The following is a 19,686-nucleotide window of genomic DNA, read 5'->3' as shown; positions in this document are numbered from 1 at the left end:
GCTAGCTTCTTTGGAAAGCTTCAATAAAAATCTGACAGCAGGTGCATTACTTAGAAATATTTTTTTGCTTTATAAGTGTCTTCATATTTTAAGCTATTTTGGGCATTCAGAAAGGGAAATATTTTAGAACAGTAAATCCAATATTTCTGTTAGGCTCCTAGGCCTGTATTTTGGTATCTAAGTGGGCTTCCTGATTTTTGTAGCCCTGAGCGCTCACCAGCCCTATAAAACTCCCTGAGAGCTGCTGGTGCAGAGCACCTCTGAAAGTAAGGCCACCTATTTACATACTTAATTTTAGGCATCAAGGATTGACAATTTAAGCTTAAAATGCTACATATCTCTGTATTATTGCACCCTCGGTTAAAAAGCAGTATGTTTAAGTTGTCTTAGTTGTTCTTTATGAACCCCAACTGCTCAGCCAGTGCAGCTAAAAAGCCAGCCACCAACAGCCATACAAGCTTGCCAGCATGCTGCCCACTGCGGACGAAAAACCCAGTGCTTCTGTCAAGGAGGCCTGTTACAAAGCCAGGCTGTTATTTATATGCTGCAGTTCCAGGATCATGGTAAGCATCCGCAGTGCTCACCACTTAGCATTGTGAAATTACTTTCTGAAACATTTTGCTTTCCAGCTAGAACAAAAATGTGATTTGTTCTCATCTGGAAAAAAAAAAAAATCTACAAAAAGAAAAAAGGAGGGAAGTAAAAGATTTACAAGTTCCTTTGCTTTTTATTAAAAAGAAAAAAAATCAACAGCAAAAATTGCAAAACCCCCTCTTCCACTTTTAAGTAATGTGAAAACAAAACGGGTCCCAAGATCTCCGCTGGAAAACTTGAAAAAACAAGCAATCCAAGAAACCCCTATTAAGCATTTCCAAGAGTTTCTTTTTAGCATTAGAATATATTTTATGGAAAGCAGGGAAAACGGGGACATGTACAATTCATCACATCAGATTAAGCAAACATACTTCATATTCCCTGAACAGGACTCTGATTGAGGCTCTCCAAAGATTAAATGTCAATATTCTACTTTAAAAAATTAAATTTCAGGGAATCTTGTAAATAGTATGTAACTTGAGGTGATACTAGATGTACTCTAGAAACACCTTGTAGTTAGAGCAATCTTGATAAACTGTGCTCTCTGGCACTTGGAATAAGCGATCTATTTTAAGTATTCTTGATAGCATTTCAAAAGCACAGACAAAAAACATTTGGGAATGGAAAACAATTACCCCAATTACCCCTCTGGAAAAAGCAAAAAAAAAAAAGTGTCTACACAACTGCATAAAAACCCCGTGTATTTAAATACACTCCTAGCACTCAACTGTTAAAAAAAATAATTGACTAACAGGTTAAAAATCAGGTTTAGGTGCCGAGCTGTTACAAAGAGTAGTTCACTTTGCATTTGGACAGTGTTAAAACAACGTTTTTAATGTGGATGCTAGTGCAGAAACCGGAGATTAAACACAAAGAGACGCAGACAGCTACCACATGCAGGAAAACGAGGTTACAGGCACGGCAGCACCAGGCGCTCGCCCATCACCGCGGGGAGGAGGAAGGGACAGGCATAGCAACCACAAGCCCAAAAGCAGAAAAGCGCATACCTTCAGCTTGGAATGAAAATCACGAGATTTCCTTCTGGCAAGAACCTGAATGTGACTAGACACCTGCAGGGTAGGGGAAGGGAGGAAACAAAGGAAAAGCCTGTAACCATGGAGATGAAAAGCCCCCTACAACTGGGCAAGCCAAACGTACCTTAATGGCGGCTTGAATTTCTCGAACTTTCTTTCTTGCTAAGACCTGTATGTGACTAGACACCTACATTGTTCAGGTTTATAGGGAAAAAAAAAAAAACAACAAACAAAAGAAAAACAAAAAGCAAATCAAATTTAAAATGTCTATTTTTTTCTTTAAAAAAGAGATAACTTTTCTGAGGGGAGGAAGTTATTTGCATCTTCAGTAAGCTCTGCTGTTAAAGATACCACATTCCCAGCCAGATACCAAGCTCTTAGCACCGAGGCTTAACAATACAGGTCATCACTGCAGTGACTTGATTAAGGAAAAAAAAGGGAAAAAAAAAAAAAGGTAACCCACCAGTTTGTGCATTCAGCTACAAGATAGAAGACACAGTTCACAGTTGGACGCAGCCCATGTGCTTTGGTACCAATCCCATCCGTGGCCAGGCCCTGCACTCTCGCACAGGGAGCCAACAGGATTTCTACCCCATCTGCTGGGGATGCAGATGCCCACTCTGACCATTTGCCACTAGGCTCAAGACATAACTTGGCACCGAGAAGTTTTATCCATTATTTATTGTGTTCTGCAGCTCCAATGAGGAGCCTCAGGCTGCATTTCGACTGCACTGAAATGCTTTAAATTCTGGCACAAAGAATAAAATACTGGCACAGCATAGGTCCCTGAACCTGTGCTGGCTCCCTCGGTAATCTCAGCATCAAGTCTGCCCACAAAACACTCATGTAAGTGAGGACCAGTAACTTGACACCAGCTTGAGTGATGTCTAGGTTTGGCCCATGTCATTGCATTCTGGTAAGAAATTTGTGTAAACCCAGGCCTGCACTAGACCAGTTATTGGTCAGAAGTTGTTGCCGGTGCAGTGAAGAGTCTGGGCCCAGATTCACATTCCTGTTTACTCAGGCACATAGACTGAAATCCATGCTATTGATGATGGGGGTTTAATGATGCTGCCCAGCATTGCTCAGTAGTGCTCAGCATCCTACAGTCCTCTGAGTGAAGGTTTAAAACCTTCAGTGATGGTAAAAATTGCTAAAGAGAAATTTTTTATTCTTCCTTGACCCAGGGCATGCCATATCAGGTGTTGCACATTTTTCCTGAGTTACTTACAATTCCTGTCTGGGAAAGAACAAAGCAGAAGAAAAGGAGAAACAAAGCTTGATTTCCTCCCTCTATAAGATTATTCCATGACAATAGTACCAAAAAGCCTGTATTTTTAGTAGGGAAGCAAACAGTAATGCATAAATGAAATGAGCACAGCCCCTGAAGGCGACCTTCAGAGACTTCTTCAGGAAGCAGTTCAGGAACCAGTTTGCAGTAATTCAGTCATACTATTGCTTACTAAGCAATTTTGTAGTCAGACATGTAGACCAAGTTTTCACACATGTTCATTTGTTTTGCTTTCAGTGGGATATTAGTGGTGTTAAAGGTTATACAAGAAGCGCAATCATAATGTTTAATTGCTCAGTTGAAACTCAAAAGTAACAACAATCAAACTTCTCTAAACAGTCTGAAGTGATTTATGAATAGCTATAGAGGGATGTACAAGTACAGAGGCAGAACATGGCCATATACAAGCCATCACAGCCCTCTTGGTTTCACCACAGCTCCACCAGCACATGCTGGCCAAGGATCTAGCCCCAAGGTCTGCATTTTGACTCCTGATGTAATTTTAAGATCCCAGCATAACCTCCAACTCTTGGAGCTCGCATGGGCAAATCAGGGCAGAACTTGGGACTTTGTCTCTTGTTTCAGATTCCTTTGCCAGTCTTTTGTTTGTTCCTTCTCCGCATGCTGCAGTTTCTCTCCCTTCTCATGTCTTTTTTGATCCCTTGTACATATGTTTTCTTCCTAACTGACAAAGGACACCACCCAGGGCAAAAAAAGTGCTTTAAATCCAAGCACTGGCAGCAGGCCATCTTTGTGTGTGCTGACTCAGCATCACCTTTCCCTGCACTACAAAACACACGTAGCACATGCAAGTGTAGGAGCCTCTGCCTTCCCCTTTGCCCTTCTCCGCATCCATGTGTGTGAAAATCTCACACTTGACATTAGAGGAAGCGAGGGGACTCTGCCATTTGCAAAGCGTTTTGAAACAGCGCAAGGGTTTAGTAACCGCTGCATAAACTACACAGAGCATGTGCCTTCTGTGAGGCTGCTGATCACCATGGATATTCTAAATTAAAGGATTTAGTCATATGAGATAAGTTAATGGTTATGTGATAATCATCTGAAAAAGACTTAAGACTGGTTACAGGTTTATTCTGACTCTTTGATGAATGAAATCTTACCGTGGTCACAGACGAGGAGCCTGAAGGCTCTTAGGGGAATTTTTAAATTATTTTTTCAACCTGTAGCAAGTACTGCCCATGAGCTGAGAGCATGATTATGATCAGTCCTGCTAGATAGTTTTTATTTATTTAGCTCTCTCATCCAAGGATCATAACCTCTATGATATAGGCAAATTGGCTGGAATTTTAGAAGTTCCATTATTCACCATCTCAAAATAATCATTAAATTCTGTAATTGTTCTTATAGAGAAATAAAGCACAGTGCTTTATGCTTGTCCTTCCAACTTTTGAATTATTTTTTTCCTAAATAAGGGGGATAATAGCTTCATGTACACACAGGTTAATAAAAAATGCATCCTCAAACCACCACTGAAATTATGCACAACATAAAAAAACAGAGTTTTAAATATTTTCTAAACAGCATGTATTTAATCTGAACAGTGAAGTCAATACATCATCTCATCAGAGCTGGAGCACAGACAGCCACTGCAGCCAAAAATGCCACGTTTTGTCATTCACTGTCATGCATACTTCCCCAATGGGTTATTTTACCTGCTTCCTGGTCCGTGTCTTCCCTGTTCTAAGTTTGATGTATCTGGCTATCAATTCATTCCTACCTGAAACAAAGAAAAATTCATGATAAGGGACAAGCAGCATCCCATCCATAAACACCACCAAAACACCGCATTTAAACATATGAACTCCATGCATATGAGGCTTATGCTTTCTTACACATTCTTCACTTTTCCTTTGCAAACTGTTTATCAGTTTTTCTCATTGTTCATCAGTATTTCTCTTCTCTCTCCTTAACAGACATTGTATGTGCCACACAAACTATGCAGGGGGCTCCAGGTGCGGTGTTTTTCCACTGAAGTCCTGCAGCTGTTTGCAGGTAGAGAAGCACCTCTGTGGCCAGCCGTGGTGCCCAGGCTGATCTCTCTGACACAAGGTCCTGGGCTCCTCTGGTTTTGCTTCCAGCTGCGCCGGGTGGTGTTTGTCCCCCTGGCCCACTGCTGGGGGGAGCAGCTGCTCTTGAGAAGGTCGTGTGCCACCCCAGTCCAACTGCCAATCACCCAGATGTTACAGTTTTGCAACAGCTTTCCTCCAAGTTTTATTTTTACAAGGAAGACAGCAAAATCTCTCCTTCCAGCCAGGAAGCACTCTGCCTCCTCCACTGACACACATCACAGTTCGGCAGGTTATCAGTCACACCCTTAACTCTAACGCACAAGAGTGGTCACCCTGCGGTGCCCAAGTTTGTGCTGCAGTGAGGCCGATCAACACGGTGGTTTGTTATTCAGAGCTCTATTTATCTTGGAAATGTATTGTATTTCCAAGTTTCTAAAATGGCTATTTGACTCTTCTTCAGTCACACATTATGCTACCTAATACAAACTAACATTTTCTTTCCAAATAATTTCCTTCCTAAATATTGCTGACATGGAAGATAACACAGTTTTATGTGGTGCCCTGTTTATTTTCACTGCATATTATGTTACTTCTCCATGCGTTGTAATAACTTAAATATACTTGTTCAACAAGTCCTAAGTTATGGAGTTATTTGCATTCAGCACAGGGGATAAGCAGCCCGTCTGTGTGTACAAAATGAGAAAACTGATTTAGCAGCAAGCTGAAAATGGGGAGGTTAAGAAAATAACTTGTCACCCACCGAGTTATTTTAGAGTGGATGAGTATATAGCTGGGGAGTGCAGAAAATCATTGTATCAGCTAGGGACTCAAACTCTTTCAGTCTGATGTTGTGGGGGAGAGACGGGGAAGCTTTGAAGTAGCCTGCCTATGTCTGAAGGGCATTTTGTTGACTGGAAGACTGAACACAGCTAGTCAAACTAGACCTTCATTTACCTTTTTTCTTCTGTCTCCCACTCTGAGCCTTATTTTACATCCTTTGTATCAAATGTCTTATGGCTCCTGTCTGTTCCATGGTTTGTTTGCTAAATGGGTACTGGAATATGAAATATCAACGTGCTTCGGAGTAGAGCTGTGTTGTCTCTGATTCTCTTTTTGTTTTGGTCTGGACTGTGTGCCAGATCTCCTGCAACGGTGCTGCTGTAATGGCGATGTCAGGTTTGTAACTCTTCAGCAGGTCTCTTCAGGACAAACTTCAAGAGGTAAATTTTGCATGAGCAAAGAGTTACACAAACAAGCAACATTTCTGCACACAAATGAGGGATTTCCGTATGCAAACAGAGGAGCAGCTAGTTACCTAATTTCACGCAAAGATCTTGTCTTTTGGCTGGACAGAAGTTCTGCAGCCTGTCATGCCCACAAGGTACTTCTTTGCAGTGAACAAGAGCCTTTGCATTCATGTGGTGAAACTAGGGAATGTTCAATCTCTGTATCTGTCTATTCTCATGTTCCTCCTCATAATCCAAACCATTTACCTCCAATATGGAGAAATAGTTTTCATAGTGGTGACTGTCTCCCTATGTCCGTATGCTGTAACAGCAGCTACATCACAGTGACAGGACCACAAATTCGCTTTGCAGGTGTTGGGCATGGACAGAAATGGAGCTGCTCTACTCTTCATTAATACTAGATGGAAAAGCTCTACAGTGGAAAAATATCATACAGTTTGGGAAAGGAACCAACAGAGAGGTTGAGAGCCTAAGGCTACAGCAATGAGAAGGGAGAGGAAAAGATACACAATGATGGCACATCATACTAAATGTGCTTTGGACAACAGTTTTACAAAACCTTCTTGCCTGGTACTTTTTCTGCCTCTGCAGTGTCCCTTTAATGAATACTAGGCTAGCAGAGAGTAAAGAGGTGCACAAAAATTAAAAGAAAAACAGGAAGATGCATTTCACCACCTGCTAACAGGGAGCCCAAAGGGGTGGTTGCCTGCAAGAGTAGCCCCCTGCAACCTGGTGAGATTCAGAGATGACTGTATTCCTGGAATCACTAGTATGACAGGTGGTATGAACATTGTCATATTTCTGAATGCACATTTTGATTTAATTGGGGAATGTGCCCCCTCCAGAAAGTACCTTCTTTGCATATATATGAGTATGTGCATGCATTAAGCACCCAGAATAGTTTTTTCGTGCAAAAAGCACTGTCAGGTTGTCCCTTTCAGCAGCCAGTGACACTGCAGGGTCAACGACTTTATAAAGTGATATGAAGGATGCATTGCCATCTCTTGTCCCTCTGTCTGTACTGAAGATGTTTCAGATACACGGTCACAGCACAGATCACTCCAGCCATCCCTTGCCCATTAAAGCAGTCCTATGCAGCCCTCAGCTGCAGATGAGGAAGGAAGAGTTAAACCTTCTCACGGTTTCACAGTTTTCTTCCCAGTCAAGAGAGCTAAAAAATTATTTTTAAAGGAAAGCTCAGATTCCCAGGCAGCCACTTGACAGGAGAAGCAGCTTTATAAAAAACACCAAGCACTGAAAGTCTAGACTGTATAATTCAAAATACCAGTCAAGTGCTGTCTCCAGTTGAGCCCCAGTCTATCCATGAAGTGCTTTGGCTTGATTCAAGGGTGGGCTTCTCTAGCTGCTATCTAGCCTGGCAGGGGTATGACTAACAAGATTGTGATTTTGCAAGTGATCACCTCCCCTTAAGGTGAAGTCTAGCTGGAGCCTAGCTTGAGAAGAGTCAACAGGGTGGAATAATTTGACTTAACTTACAGGGAAGAGGAACTCTACAAGGAACTATGCAAAGCGGCCGAGGCAACAGTCTTACGTCTTCCTTATGGCCATGTTTTCAATACAGCAAAGAAACATGCATCAGGTTTAGTTAGCTAGAGCAGGAGATATTGTAGCCTCATGAGGCTCACTAAATACCTTCTGCCCAGCCACAATGATCTGAAAAGACATAACTTCTTTTTTGGACTATCAAAAAGCCATAAACACAAACATAAAGCACTGCCTGACCTATACAAGATAGACATTCCCAACTAAAAGTTTACAGCCTTTATGTTATCTACCAAACACAAAGGTGGTCGTCTTTACCAACTCTGACAGATACAAACAGAAAAGATCTTATCTACCCATCAACTAAGGCCCAGAGAGGATTTTAAAGAAAGGAAGGCTTAATAATCCTGAAAAGACCCTTTCCTGTTCTTGGGAACAAGAAGAGTCTGAAACAAAAGGAGGCTCAGGAAACTTCTTTAATTGGCCATTAGAAACCTTAGGGTGAAAAATGCTCACTAATAAATAGATCTGCTTTTCTCTAAGAAGAGCTCAGCTGTGGAAATACTTTCCATACATGCCCTCCCTCTCTCTCCCTGTCATATATATCTGGAAAATTGCCTGGCAGAAGAGGTCAGGTTTATGAACTGTAAATGTTCAGCTCCTTCTTCTTGTCATCCGCTATGACAGTCTCCTACTTTGAATGTTTTGGTTCAGGTATCAAAGCGAGGTGTGGGGCAGTGCCCAGTCAGATGAAACATCTTCACCTCACAGGAATCTTTTCCAAGGATCTTGAAGAGATCGGGAGAGGACCACAACAAATATTTTATATAGGCTTCTTCTTGTGGGTTTGGTTTTTTTTTTTTTCCCCTTTTAAATTCAGACTTTATCTGTCATGCCCTTTTGTACTGTCAGTGAAATTGCAAACTATAATTCTTCCTGGACTGATGCTGAGGAAGAAGCATTTTACACAACAGAACATCTTTTTTAATCATGGCAGAAAGTAAAAAGGGGGTTCAGCTAGAAAATGGTGCAGATGCTAGAAAACCTGCAAGGTTTTGCCGGGTGCCAAAGCCTCACTGTGGCCCCCAAGGGGGAATGGCTGGGCCCCCAGGGCAGCCCTGCTCCTGTCAACCAGGGGGACACAGCTGCCTTCCCAAACTACTGCCCCATCCCTGAGGAGCATCACCCTAAACAAAGGAGTGCGTGATGATCCCAGACACCTCACAGGCAGCATGGAGGACTGACATTTCTGCTCTTCTTTTTCAAAATAAGTAGAAGCAGCTGCAAAGTGGGGAGGCTCCCACCCGCCTCTCCCCAGGGGAGGCAGTTGTTGCTCTAACAGAGGGGCCTTGTGTGGGGAAGCCTCCCCCGCTAGCGTTATTTCCAAAACCAGCCTAAAGCAGCCAAGCATCAGTCCTCACAGAGGTCTCCACAAGGCTCCTGGGTGTCACCCTTGGTGCTGAGAGTGGGTTTGGCCCCACTTGCCCAAAATGGGCAAGGCCCCCAAAGATGAAAATCAACCCCTGAGTGAGGAGGGCATAACTGGCAACCCTTTCATGGGCCAAAAACATCACCACCACCTCTGCACAAGAACCACCAGGCCACCACGGGCAGTGCTACCAGGACCTACATGAGCTGTGGATGTGCCCCCAGCCACGGCAGATTCCTTTCCCCACGTCCCAGCCACAAACGTCACTGCTCAAACCTGGTCCCTGCTGGCAATGGGGCAGTGAGCCGGTGCATCATGTCCCTGCGGAGCTGCCGGCCACGCGGCGGGTGGGCGCCTTTATTTAGAACATTAATGACACAAATTAAACCTCCGCCCTCCCAGCTCCCAGTAATAGGCACAATCCGAACGTGACAAAAATAGGCAAGTGCGGGAAATCAAGCCAGTTAGCGATTTGAAAATGATCAGCTAATTTTAAAAAGTTTTCATACTCAGCAAAATAATTCAAGTAATGACTAAGTAGAAAAGCTTATTCTTTTCAGATAACGGTGACTACGATTTTCTCCAAATTCTATGAGACGGTCGCTCGAAACAGGTATTTCACATCCTGAGCTCAAAGTCTGGGCACAGACCTGCACAAAGATTTCATCTCCCAGGTCATGCTCATGGCTGTATTTTCACCATGACAAAGCTTTTCAGCTGGTTTTGGTAAACACCATTTCTGGTCACCTCTACTCAAAGCTGCTATAACAGCCTGGTTATCGTAAAGCGCTGCACATGTGCCCAGGGGCCAAATTTGAGAGCTAGCAGTAATTATGCTTGATGAAGAGCCCGCTGACAAGCTTGCAGTACGTCAGGTGAGCGCTCTCCTGGGACAGCCCCTGTGAGAGCCCTTCATCTTGCTGCTGAGCATGGGCCAGATCCATGTCCCACCTGATGTCGCATGGGTCTGTGCGTGGACATTGTCATCAGGGATGGGCTGGTTTGAACGCTCTCCTCCATCAGAACGTGGCCACGGGGCCCTTGGGTGGCTGGGCTCACAGCCTGTGGAGGAAGAGCCATTCTGCCCTGGTGCTCGGCTCCAGCACTTTTCTGCTCCGTTTTGCTGGCAGAATATCCGGCTTTGGGAGAGCTTGCCTAAAATTTGCCAGTGCCGCTTTCTGAAGACGCTTTAAAGCTAAATTGGCTAACAAAAAGCCTCTTGTAGATAAAAGAGCTCTGCAAGTCAACAACTGGCTAAGCAGTTTAAACCCTTAAGTAAGGCATCCTCTATTTAAACGTTATAGGCAAATCTAATTTAAGCTTTTAAAAATATTATGGGCAGGTGTTTAAGTCGTCCACACACTGGATTTTGCGAGGGCTTCGGAGGGGGCTGGGCGGCGCTTCCCAGGCGGGCAGCATTTTGTTCAGACAAGCTTTCTGCAGAAGGCCACGTGACATAGGCCAAATAAACAGCATCTGGGGATTTTCAATTACAGACCTTCACCCAGCATGCCTGCACTGTAATCTCTACCAGATGAGGCTCAGGCCTCACTATTTTCAATAATTCACACACTGTGTACACATAACATGACAATAAGGGCATTCATGCAACCGCCTGATTCGCACATCAAAGCTCCCAAATGGCCAGCTGTAAGCATGCTTACTGCTGAATAATTCATTCTTTTCACAGGCTTGAAAAAACGCTCAGCGGGAGTTGGCAAGCTTGTGTTCTTTCCTGTGTGGTATGCTAAACTCAAATTTTGAAAGAGGTACAGCCCCACTAAAAAGAGTCAGAGATCCAACTATTTAAATGTGCATTTGTGAGCTTTCGGATGGCTGCTCACAAAAAAAAAAAAAAAAAAAAAAAGAAGAAAAAAAAAAAAAAAGAAGCGCTACATTTCCAAGTGGGTTGTGGAGATAAGATGAAATAGCCTACATGTTTTCTGGGGCAAGTGTTTAATAAAAATAAAAAGATAAAACTGTTTTCCAGATGGTAAAATATTTTTTACACATACTATTTCTTGCTAAATATCTTAGACATACCAGAGACATAAGAGTTAACAAGTTCAGCAAACTTGGAATTTCCACATACTTAGCATAAATTTTCTACTATATGGCAAAGAGGGTTTTAGTTAAGACTAACACATATGAAAAAGGTAAACAGAGAAACACCAGAGCTAATTCTTTAACTCCTATTTACTGTTCTCACAGATATGGGTTGAATACTAATTTCTAGATGATATTTTAACAACTCCAAATTTGCAGCTGTGTCTCGTGAATGTTTAGCTTGCAACTGGTGAGTGTTCCAGATTTTTTAAAACACTTTGGCTTTACACAACAGAAGCATCACTTCTTTAAGAAAAAAAAAAAAAGGGGGGGGGGTGGAGGGGGAAGAAGGGTCTGCTTCATAATATCAAGTTTTCTTGACTGTCAATCAATGCCAGAACCAGCAGGATCAACTAGTCGTGACCTCTCCTTATAGCAAACACATGCTGCTTACCAGCTGTGGACTGTGTTTTTTACACCCTTTTCTCTATCATTCAGAATGGCTTCCTCCTAATCACAATAATCCCAAAAGTGCTAAAACATATCAATCGTCCTTTAAGCCCTGCCTACAAAAGGCCAGCCGTCCGGCCTTTATGGGCTTGTCCAACAGCAGCTGATACTTCATTCAACTACAAATCCAATTTAGCAGTTACAAGAGGTTTAGCATCACTGGAAAAATATTGGTGTTGATCCTGCACTCTTAAGTCAGCAAATATTCCTTTGCCATATTGTTTAGCTTTTTCTGCCATATTTACACTTCTGCTGGATTTCCCTGAATGACTTCAACAACAGAATTTAACCTCTGAACCGGTAATATTTACAGTTGATCAAACAGCTATTTTTAAAATATGTTTACCACAATTACAGAAACATGAGCCTATTTGTATTCCAACTGTTACGATTCTGAAAAAAACCCCAGCCAACAACCCTAAAAACACACACAGTCATTTCATTCAAAACCATAGAGCACACTTTATGTACTAGTTATGCAGGATGTTATTTATTATAGCCCTTTGGGCAAGTTCATGGCAATTCTTTCACTTATGTATTTTTAATTGCCAAGTGAGCCAACGCAAACACTCCCTTGATCCCCCCCCTCCACTTTTTTTTTTCTTTTTCTTTTTCCTCTTTAAGCAGCAGTATATGTAACGCCTTAAAGTAAAAAGGGGAGACCCTATCTAGGGATTTTACCATTCCCTAGCCCAAATCCACAAAGCTGTGGGACCACTCAGTTTAGGCAACCTTTAATGATGGGAGTATAAGGCAGGAGATAACTCCTTCAGCCCCATGGAAGAGAATGGGAGCTGCTTTTCACTTGCTTTGTAGTGAAAATAATCATCCTCAAACTTGCATCAAGCACAGGATTTCCATCTCGCTGCGTGGGCATTTGTCAGAGGGCCGTGGCTACCCAGCTCACCCACAGCCGAGGACGCAGGCAGGTCCCCATAGTCCCCCAGGGAATGGAGTGGGGGCAAAATAAATAACTGAGTGCCTTAGACCTGCTGGAGCTTGTTGCTGAACTCTGCACAGAGTCCTTCCAGAGTCAAGACTTTGGCTCTGAATTTAGGTAGGGACCACGCACAAAAGCGGCCATCCCAGGCCAGGACCAGGAGGAGACAAAGACCACAGCGTTCCTAAAATGGGTTATAAGGGCTGCCTGAGTGGGGTGTGTGTATGCAGACACACATGTACAAGATTACAATAAGCCACTTAAGTATTATTATACACAAATTAACTGCTTGCAAAGTGTACTGTAACTGGGTTGCCCAAGAGGAGAGGGAAAAGAAAAGATCCAAGGAACAAAATAACCGAAATAATCCCTTTGGATGCTAATGAGCGAACAATTACAATGAGTCACTGAAGTTATATCTTAATGATGCTTCCAAAGAAAAGAACTTTTTGTGTATTGTATTAAAAACAACAATAAAATGATCCCAGATTGAAGCAATACCACAATTTAATTTATACAGCAAAAGGGAAATGACCTAATAGTAGCACGGAAAGATACTCTCCTCATGTCAAGTCTTAACCTTTTGGCTTTTATCCCAGCTTTGGTTTTAAAGAAAACAACGAAAAAGACCCATAGACACATCTGGTTCAAAAGTCTTCATTGACACTAATGCAATGCATTGGATTCTGTTTGGCAGGTCTTCATACTGGGAAATATTCCACATAAGCAATGTTTATTAATTTTCTTCTTCTGAGTTTTTAAAAATACAGACAGAACATATTTCAAAGAGAGAGGAGTGATCCAGAGATCTCTCTGAATATTCATTAATTAATATTTTGTCAGTGTCAGTTGTCTCAACAAAAGAGGGTTTTACAATTTACTCTAAGCCCCATTTAATTAAAATTTAAATGTTACAAAAATACATGGAAATTTTTTGCTCCCTTGTAATTATATTATTTTCTACTTAATATAAACTGTATTTTACTGCAACCAAAAATGCATTTCAAAACAAACAGTAATTTTTTAGGCTTCAGAAAATACAAAGAGATGCCCATAGGAAAAAAAAAAAATCCCCAAACTTGACCTTTGCCATCTCTCTGGATCAGCTACAGATGTTTAGTAGATTATACAAAAACCTAGATGTCCTTAATCTGACATTCTGGTTTTTTTGTTTTTCCCCCCTGCTATGACAGGACCTCTTCATAACCTATCTGTGAAGACCCTGTGCGACTTCCACATGCATATGTAATTGCTGTGTTGTTTTCCAAGGTAGTTGCAATTTTTCAGCCACATGAGCAGTTCAGAAAGGAGAAGACTCTTGCCCAATGCTACTGACAGAAAGTCTGATTTGGACAGGAATCCTTGAAATACACAGACAATGGGGCTGGCTGACCTGTCATGCATGATGGATGAGTTAAGGGGATTAAAACCACTATTTGCATTAGAATAGATAAAAATTAGCAAAATAGAATTTCTCAGTAGGTGGTTTCAGTTCTGTTTGTCTCTTAGGCAAAATGAAGTTCATTTTTAAAGGAATTACGATTGTTTAAGTAACGCTCATTTGCAGAAGAGAAATTTTGGATGTCGGTTTGCTTTCTGTTGTTTATTCTTTAAGAAATCCACTTTAACTATCACTACAACAGTATCCTTTTCCCCCCATGTTTAATATTAAAATATTACACAGCTACAATGTTCTAACCACTTTAAACTGTATGTATATCTTAATGCTTACATGTTTCTAAGCTGCATTATACCCAAAAAAGTACTTTGAGTTCAGAGAGAGATGATCAAAAAGACCCCAAAATTACTTTAAATTGCATATTGATGCTTCACTGAGGTTCTGAGTATAAGCCTGTGACTCAAAAACAGTAAGAGCAAGATGCTTGAAATACTGCATGTTTCTTTTGACTAGATTCATACTGCACACCGTGATGGCACTTAAAAGACTCAGAAATGGCTGCACAAAGTAACATAATGAAAGACTTGCCTTACAGAATAGCATTATATTGTTTATACAATATAACTTTGAAAGAAATCTGTGTGAAGAAGTCAGTGCACACAAGTAGGCAAACAGATGTAGAAACTCCAGAAACATCCATGGACCATCTCCTCTTACTTCTGCGGAAAGCAACCAAGACCTGTCTGTCAAACAAGAGTTGTAAAAGTAGTGGAGGTCCCCCTCTTTGCAAGGCTCACACATCTGATTTGCAGACAGCAAGCAGCATCCAGAAAATCCAGCACATTTTAAAAAACATGTCTGTGTACTACCAAATATGTTTTTGAACTCCTGTCCCGTTTTAACGGTAGACTGCAGACTGGTGATATATCCCACTATGCCCTACAGCAGCATTAACAGAAAGCAAAGCTGAGGCATTAAGGAGGTAAATTTCTTTCACTGATGACATTACAAAAAGGAAAAGCTGTGACATGATTTCTCAACTCAGCATTTACTATAATGAGATTTTAAAAGAGCAGGTCACTTCTCTCGCTTTGTGATGGGGGTTCTGGCCAGATCCAGAGGCTGTCTAAAACAAGTGAATGCCAGAGCCGGCAGCCAGGGACGTGGTCCCACCATACGGCTCCCGGGGAGGGGGCATTCAGCTGCAGGCAAGGGAGGACCCCATGAGCTGCCTTCATTTTCAGCTCCACAGACCCTGCACTGGCATTTCGTGCAGTTCTTTGCAAAAACTGTTTATTTAGCTTATGAATTATTTGGTGTCTGTGTCCCATGCAGTTAAGATGCTTTATTTTCACAGCAGGTGCAAAGAGGTATTTAAATTTGCATTATGTCCCGGGTATTTGGACTCAGTTTGTGTTAGATGACAGCTTCTGACAGCAGATGGGCCAAGTGGAGAAACGTTTGACCGGCATATGAAAGAGCTTGGGATACATCCAACACTAACCTTGGTTTCCAAGTTATTTCACAAGCACAAAGTAACATTTTGTGGAGATTTTATAGCTAACAATGTCGTTCTAGCTACAGTACAATAAATATTTTGCTCCAGTTATGAACCCACAAGAGAGACCCACAACATACTTTAGCTACAGGGTAAGTAATTTCTTGCAAGCCCAGCCTCAAAGCATGTTTAAAATTGGGACTCCTTTAACTCTTTTTTTAGCCTAAAGAAAGACCTGTCCATACTTCCAGATGTGATACGAACCTGTCCATATCAGTTGCCCATTTCTGCCTCCCTGCTGATCCCATCTGGGTCACTGATGTTTGAGCTAAAGTAGAGAACAATATCCCTGCAATTCTGAAGGATCTCCAGGACACCAGCCCAAGGGGAAAAAAAGAAATCTTAATGTCATCCTGAATGCAGGTATGAGAACACAACAGGCTGTTAAAGAATGAAAGATACCACTGCCTATTTTGAAACTCAGCTACAAGAGACAGCAATGAAGATCTGAGTAATAAAATAATACCACACCATAATGTATTTTGTTTAAATTTTGAAGTGTTCCTCATAACCTACTCATTCATCAGAGTGAAAAATGCCTGCCAGACCCTTCCTGCCCCTCTGCACCAGCTCCACAGCCTCCAGCAACTTCAGCAGTCCACCATACGTCCCAAGCAGTGCAAATACTGTGTTGCCGATTTCATTATCATTTAAATCACCCATTTGTGCCTTTCAAAATCTGCAGAATTATTTTGGAGAATCATAAGAAAATTTTGCTTCTTGTATTCACCAAATGCATTAGAGTCCTAATATTTGTAATATTCATTATATATTATTTTACTTAAAGTGGTTGCTTTGGGTGATGGGAGGGCTCTTTTAAAAATAATTTTTAAGGGCTAGAACACGCCAGAGAACCAAAAGAAAATTACAATTATTTATCATCTTTTTACCACTTATTTGTTTCTATGGTAAATCACTACTTTTGCTTCCTAGCTCATGCCTTCACTTTGCATAACATTCATCCAAAAAGCATACATTTGGAAACCTTTTCTTTGTTTGTTTTAGATAAATGAATAATGGAGTGCAGACACAGTTTTGTGCGTAATCCTTAATCCCACTTTCTTTAGGCCTGATGCAGCAGGAGAGGAACTTTACAGTCAGGTTGTTTTGTGGCTGAGTACCGTTGATGTGGGACTGGGAGAGAAGACTGGGCTTCCAACTGCAGCTCTGCCGTGTTTCCTTGCTGATTCCCTATACTCTTCACAGGTTTTGCCTGTTATAGAGGTTAGTTCTCTAAAAATCATGGTGAAAAAGTTGTGTGAAAGATCAAGCCCACTTTCTACCTGATGTGCCTCCCCTCCACCCGTGTCCATGCCAGCACGGTTATCATGCTGAACAGCCTCAGCTGCCAGTGGCTTTCAGTCCTGACAGCAACAATGGACATTTCATGAGGAGCAGAAGGACTTTGCTTCTCAGCTCCAACATGCCTTGCTGGGGGCTGCGGGCCCAGCGCTGGTATTAGGACAAGGTCAGGGGGCACATGTGCCAGCACAGGCCCCACAGCTAACATCACTAGACTCACGATGGGTGCACTGGTCAGAGCTGTGAGCACGGCAGCCTCACGCAGCAAAGAAGGGAAGTTTAAATACACACAGATCTGGAATTGTATTCAACAATTATTAATGTTATTTAGAGATTTCTACCCCTACCAAGCTCTAAGTTTGTTCATGTGACTATATCATCTGTTTAGTCTAACCTGCTGATGTGGTAATCTGTAGTCTCCAGAGCATAAAATGATTTCATTTTTCTTTTGAATGATGGCACTTTATGCACTTTTCTCTCCCCTCTTTCGATGCATGCTCTCTCTCTCTCTCTCTCTCTCTCCCCGCCCCACTGCCCCCTTCTCTCCTCTCTCCCCCCCCGCCTCCTTATACAGCAAGGACAAGTAATACCAATCCTTCCCCTTCCTCAGTTGTTTCTAGGATAACCCTCCATCCCATATTGGTTCAGCTTTAAAGATCACTGCCCTTCTGCCCAGCCCATACCGTACAGACTCTACCCTAATGAACACACACCATGGGAAGGTTATCTTGCAGGTGCTACTTCCTAATGGGCAAAGCAGTGAACAACACTCCTGCATCTTACTTCTAACTTGGCCGGTGGCTGGATGGATGCACCTTGACACATGGAGAACTGCAGTGTCGAGTGAGTGAGTGGTCCTGAACTTCACTGGTGCGTGGCTGAGACCAACAAATGAATAAGGGTGTTAAAGTGTTAAATAATGTACAGTTGGTTTCGACCTTCTTACATTGGTCTGAATTCAGATGAGCCCCTTGGCAAAAGGGTATTTCAGATCAGTGGCAATATGATCAGCATCCCCTTTCCTAATTCACAAGTTTTTGCCTATGCAAGTACAGAAATAGTCACCCAGTGCTTTGCTAAAACACAGGCAGTGTAACTTCTGCCAAGTCCACCTGGCACCAAAACTTCCAAGTGCTCTACTATATTATGATCTTTTTACAGTATATGTATTGGTCATGAAGGCATTTTCACCGAGGCAACTGGCAAATCCATCCTGAACCTGGCAATCGCACCAGTATCAACATTTTAGCCCACACTAGGCTTTTTTCTATTAAAAGACATAAAGAAATGGTCATTGAGTCAGCCAAAGAAATTCCACCTGACATCAGGCATAGCTATAACACATGCACAAAGAGATTAAATTAGTGCTGCAGAGACTTATCAAGAGTGCTTGCAAGAGTGACAACCCTTTCATCTTTTGTGAGATGCGTATGACTGTACCAGTACTCACCCCTCCAGACACTAAATTGAGCTACAGGCTGATTTTCCATAAGGACCACTGGACTTGGTAGTGTTAGGTTAACAGTTGGACTTGATGATCTTAAGGATCTTTTCCAACCTATTCTATGATTCTATGACATAAGAACAAGAAGTAAAACTATACTTACTTACCTCAGAGGCTCACAAATGTTTATATGAAGCTATTAAAAAGCTGAGATTTAAAACAACACATTCATTTAAAAGAAAATGAAAGGTTGTTTCTGGTATGGCTGATGCAGTTATATGTTTTCTGTTGGGGGAAATTTATAGCCACATTATTGCTGTCAAGGAGGGTAGTGAGCCACAAGGATTTCCAGACGCCATGTGTGAAGTTTCTCATTTCCCCTACTATACTAAAGTACATTATCACCCAAATGCAAACAAGCTTTAAAAAGTATCTGTCATTAAAACACGTGTGGCCCCCTTGCCTGGAGTTAAGGGATTTGTTTTTTTCTTTTCTTTTCCTTTCTTTTTAAGCCAGATGGGAGACTGTACTGCAGCACTCCCCAGGGGCCTAATACTGATCATACTGATGTCGACAATAATAGTTTGGGCTGCATCCCTACTGCACACTGCACCCTGCCAGTGAGAAAACCTGGCTCTGCCAAACAGCAACATTTCACTTGTAGAACGTCAGTCAGAGGAGTGGAAGAATTGCTGCCATGACATTTCTCAGAACAGCTACGAATGTGAAAACAGAGATTTAAAAGGAACACAGGAGATAAAAGAAAAAAAAATGTTCAAGTTTCTCCTGTACCTGTAAATACAACTTGCCACACCAGCAGACAGCTGAGGGATGTGTCCCACTGTATGGACACCAGAGAGCAGCAGGGACAACTTACTGCACAGGAGACCACCCTCACATCTAGCAGTGTGTTCACAGAGATGGCAACCTCATGCCAAAAGGACATTCAAAAGCAAAGACCACCTCCAGGACAGCTTCTGCAAGCCTGAAGCAGAATGATCTCTCTCTTATGGCTGTCTAGGACTGTTGTACGCTCAGGCATGAGGCTTTAAAGTAGGAATGGGTGCAAAAGAATACCTTGCAGTTAATGACCTTTCCAACTCTTACTAGGAGAATGGTAAGGGAATTAAAGCTAGAAAATCTTATGCGTGAACTATTGTTCCCAGCTGGATTTGTTTTAAAAAAAGGAAACACATAATTTATGCAAAGGTCCAGCACAATGGTGCTGAAAAGAAGAGAGGTGGAACCATCAGAAGGCTGATGCTGTATAGTCCCCACTGATTTTTTATCTACAGTGAAAGCCACAGTCTCAAAGCAGGTGTTTGGTTAAATGATGTTAACTTGAATCTTTTGCTCAAT

At 42.0% G+C, this 19,686-nt stretch overlaps 1 protein-coding gene across 4 annotated transcripts in view; it reads right to left on the bottom strand.

The window, feature by feature from the left end:
• TEAD1 (TEA domain transcription factor 1) overlaps nucleotides 1–19,686 on the bottom strand; it is a 163,463-nt gene that overhangs the window by 44,454 nt on the left and 99,323 nt on the right. For 2 of the 4 annotated variants that reach the window (XM_074884732.1, XM_074884735.1), the window contains exons 4-6: nucleotides 4,593–4,657; nucleotides 1,753–1,815; nucleotides 1,602–1,664 (exon numbers count right to left, since the gene is read on the bottom strand). In XM_074884732.1, coding sequence (XP_074740833.1) covers nucleotides 1,602–1,664; nucleotides 1,753–1,815; nucleotides 4,593–4,657 — 191 coding nt within the window. The remainder of the gene's footprint in view (nucleotides 1–1,601; nucleotides 1,665–1,752; nucleotides 1,816–4,592; nucleotides 4,658–19,686) is intronic. The other 2 variants (XM_074884734.1, XM_074884733.1) reach the window with 2 other exon arrangements.

The sequence above is a fragment of the Strix uralensis genome, chromosome 15 (assembly GCF_047716275.1).
Source record: "Strix uralensis isolate ZFMK-TIS-50842 chromosome 15, bStrUra1, whole genome shotgun sequence".
Taxonomy (NCBI): Eukaryota; Metazoa; Chordata; class Aves; order Strigiformes; family Strigidae; genus Strix; species Strix uralensis.
This window is presented reverse-complemented; position numbering and strand designations above follow the sequence as displayed.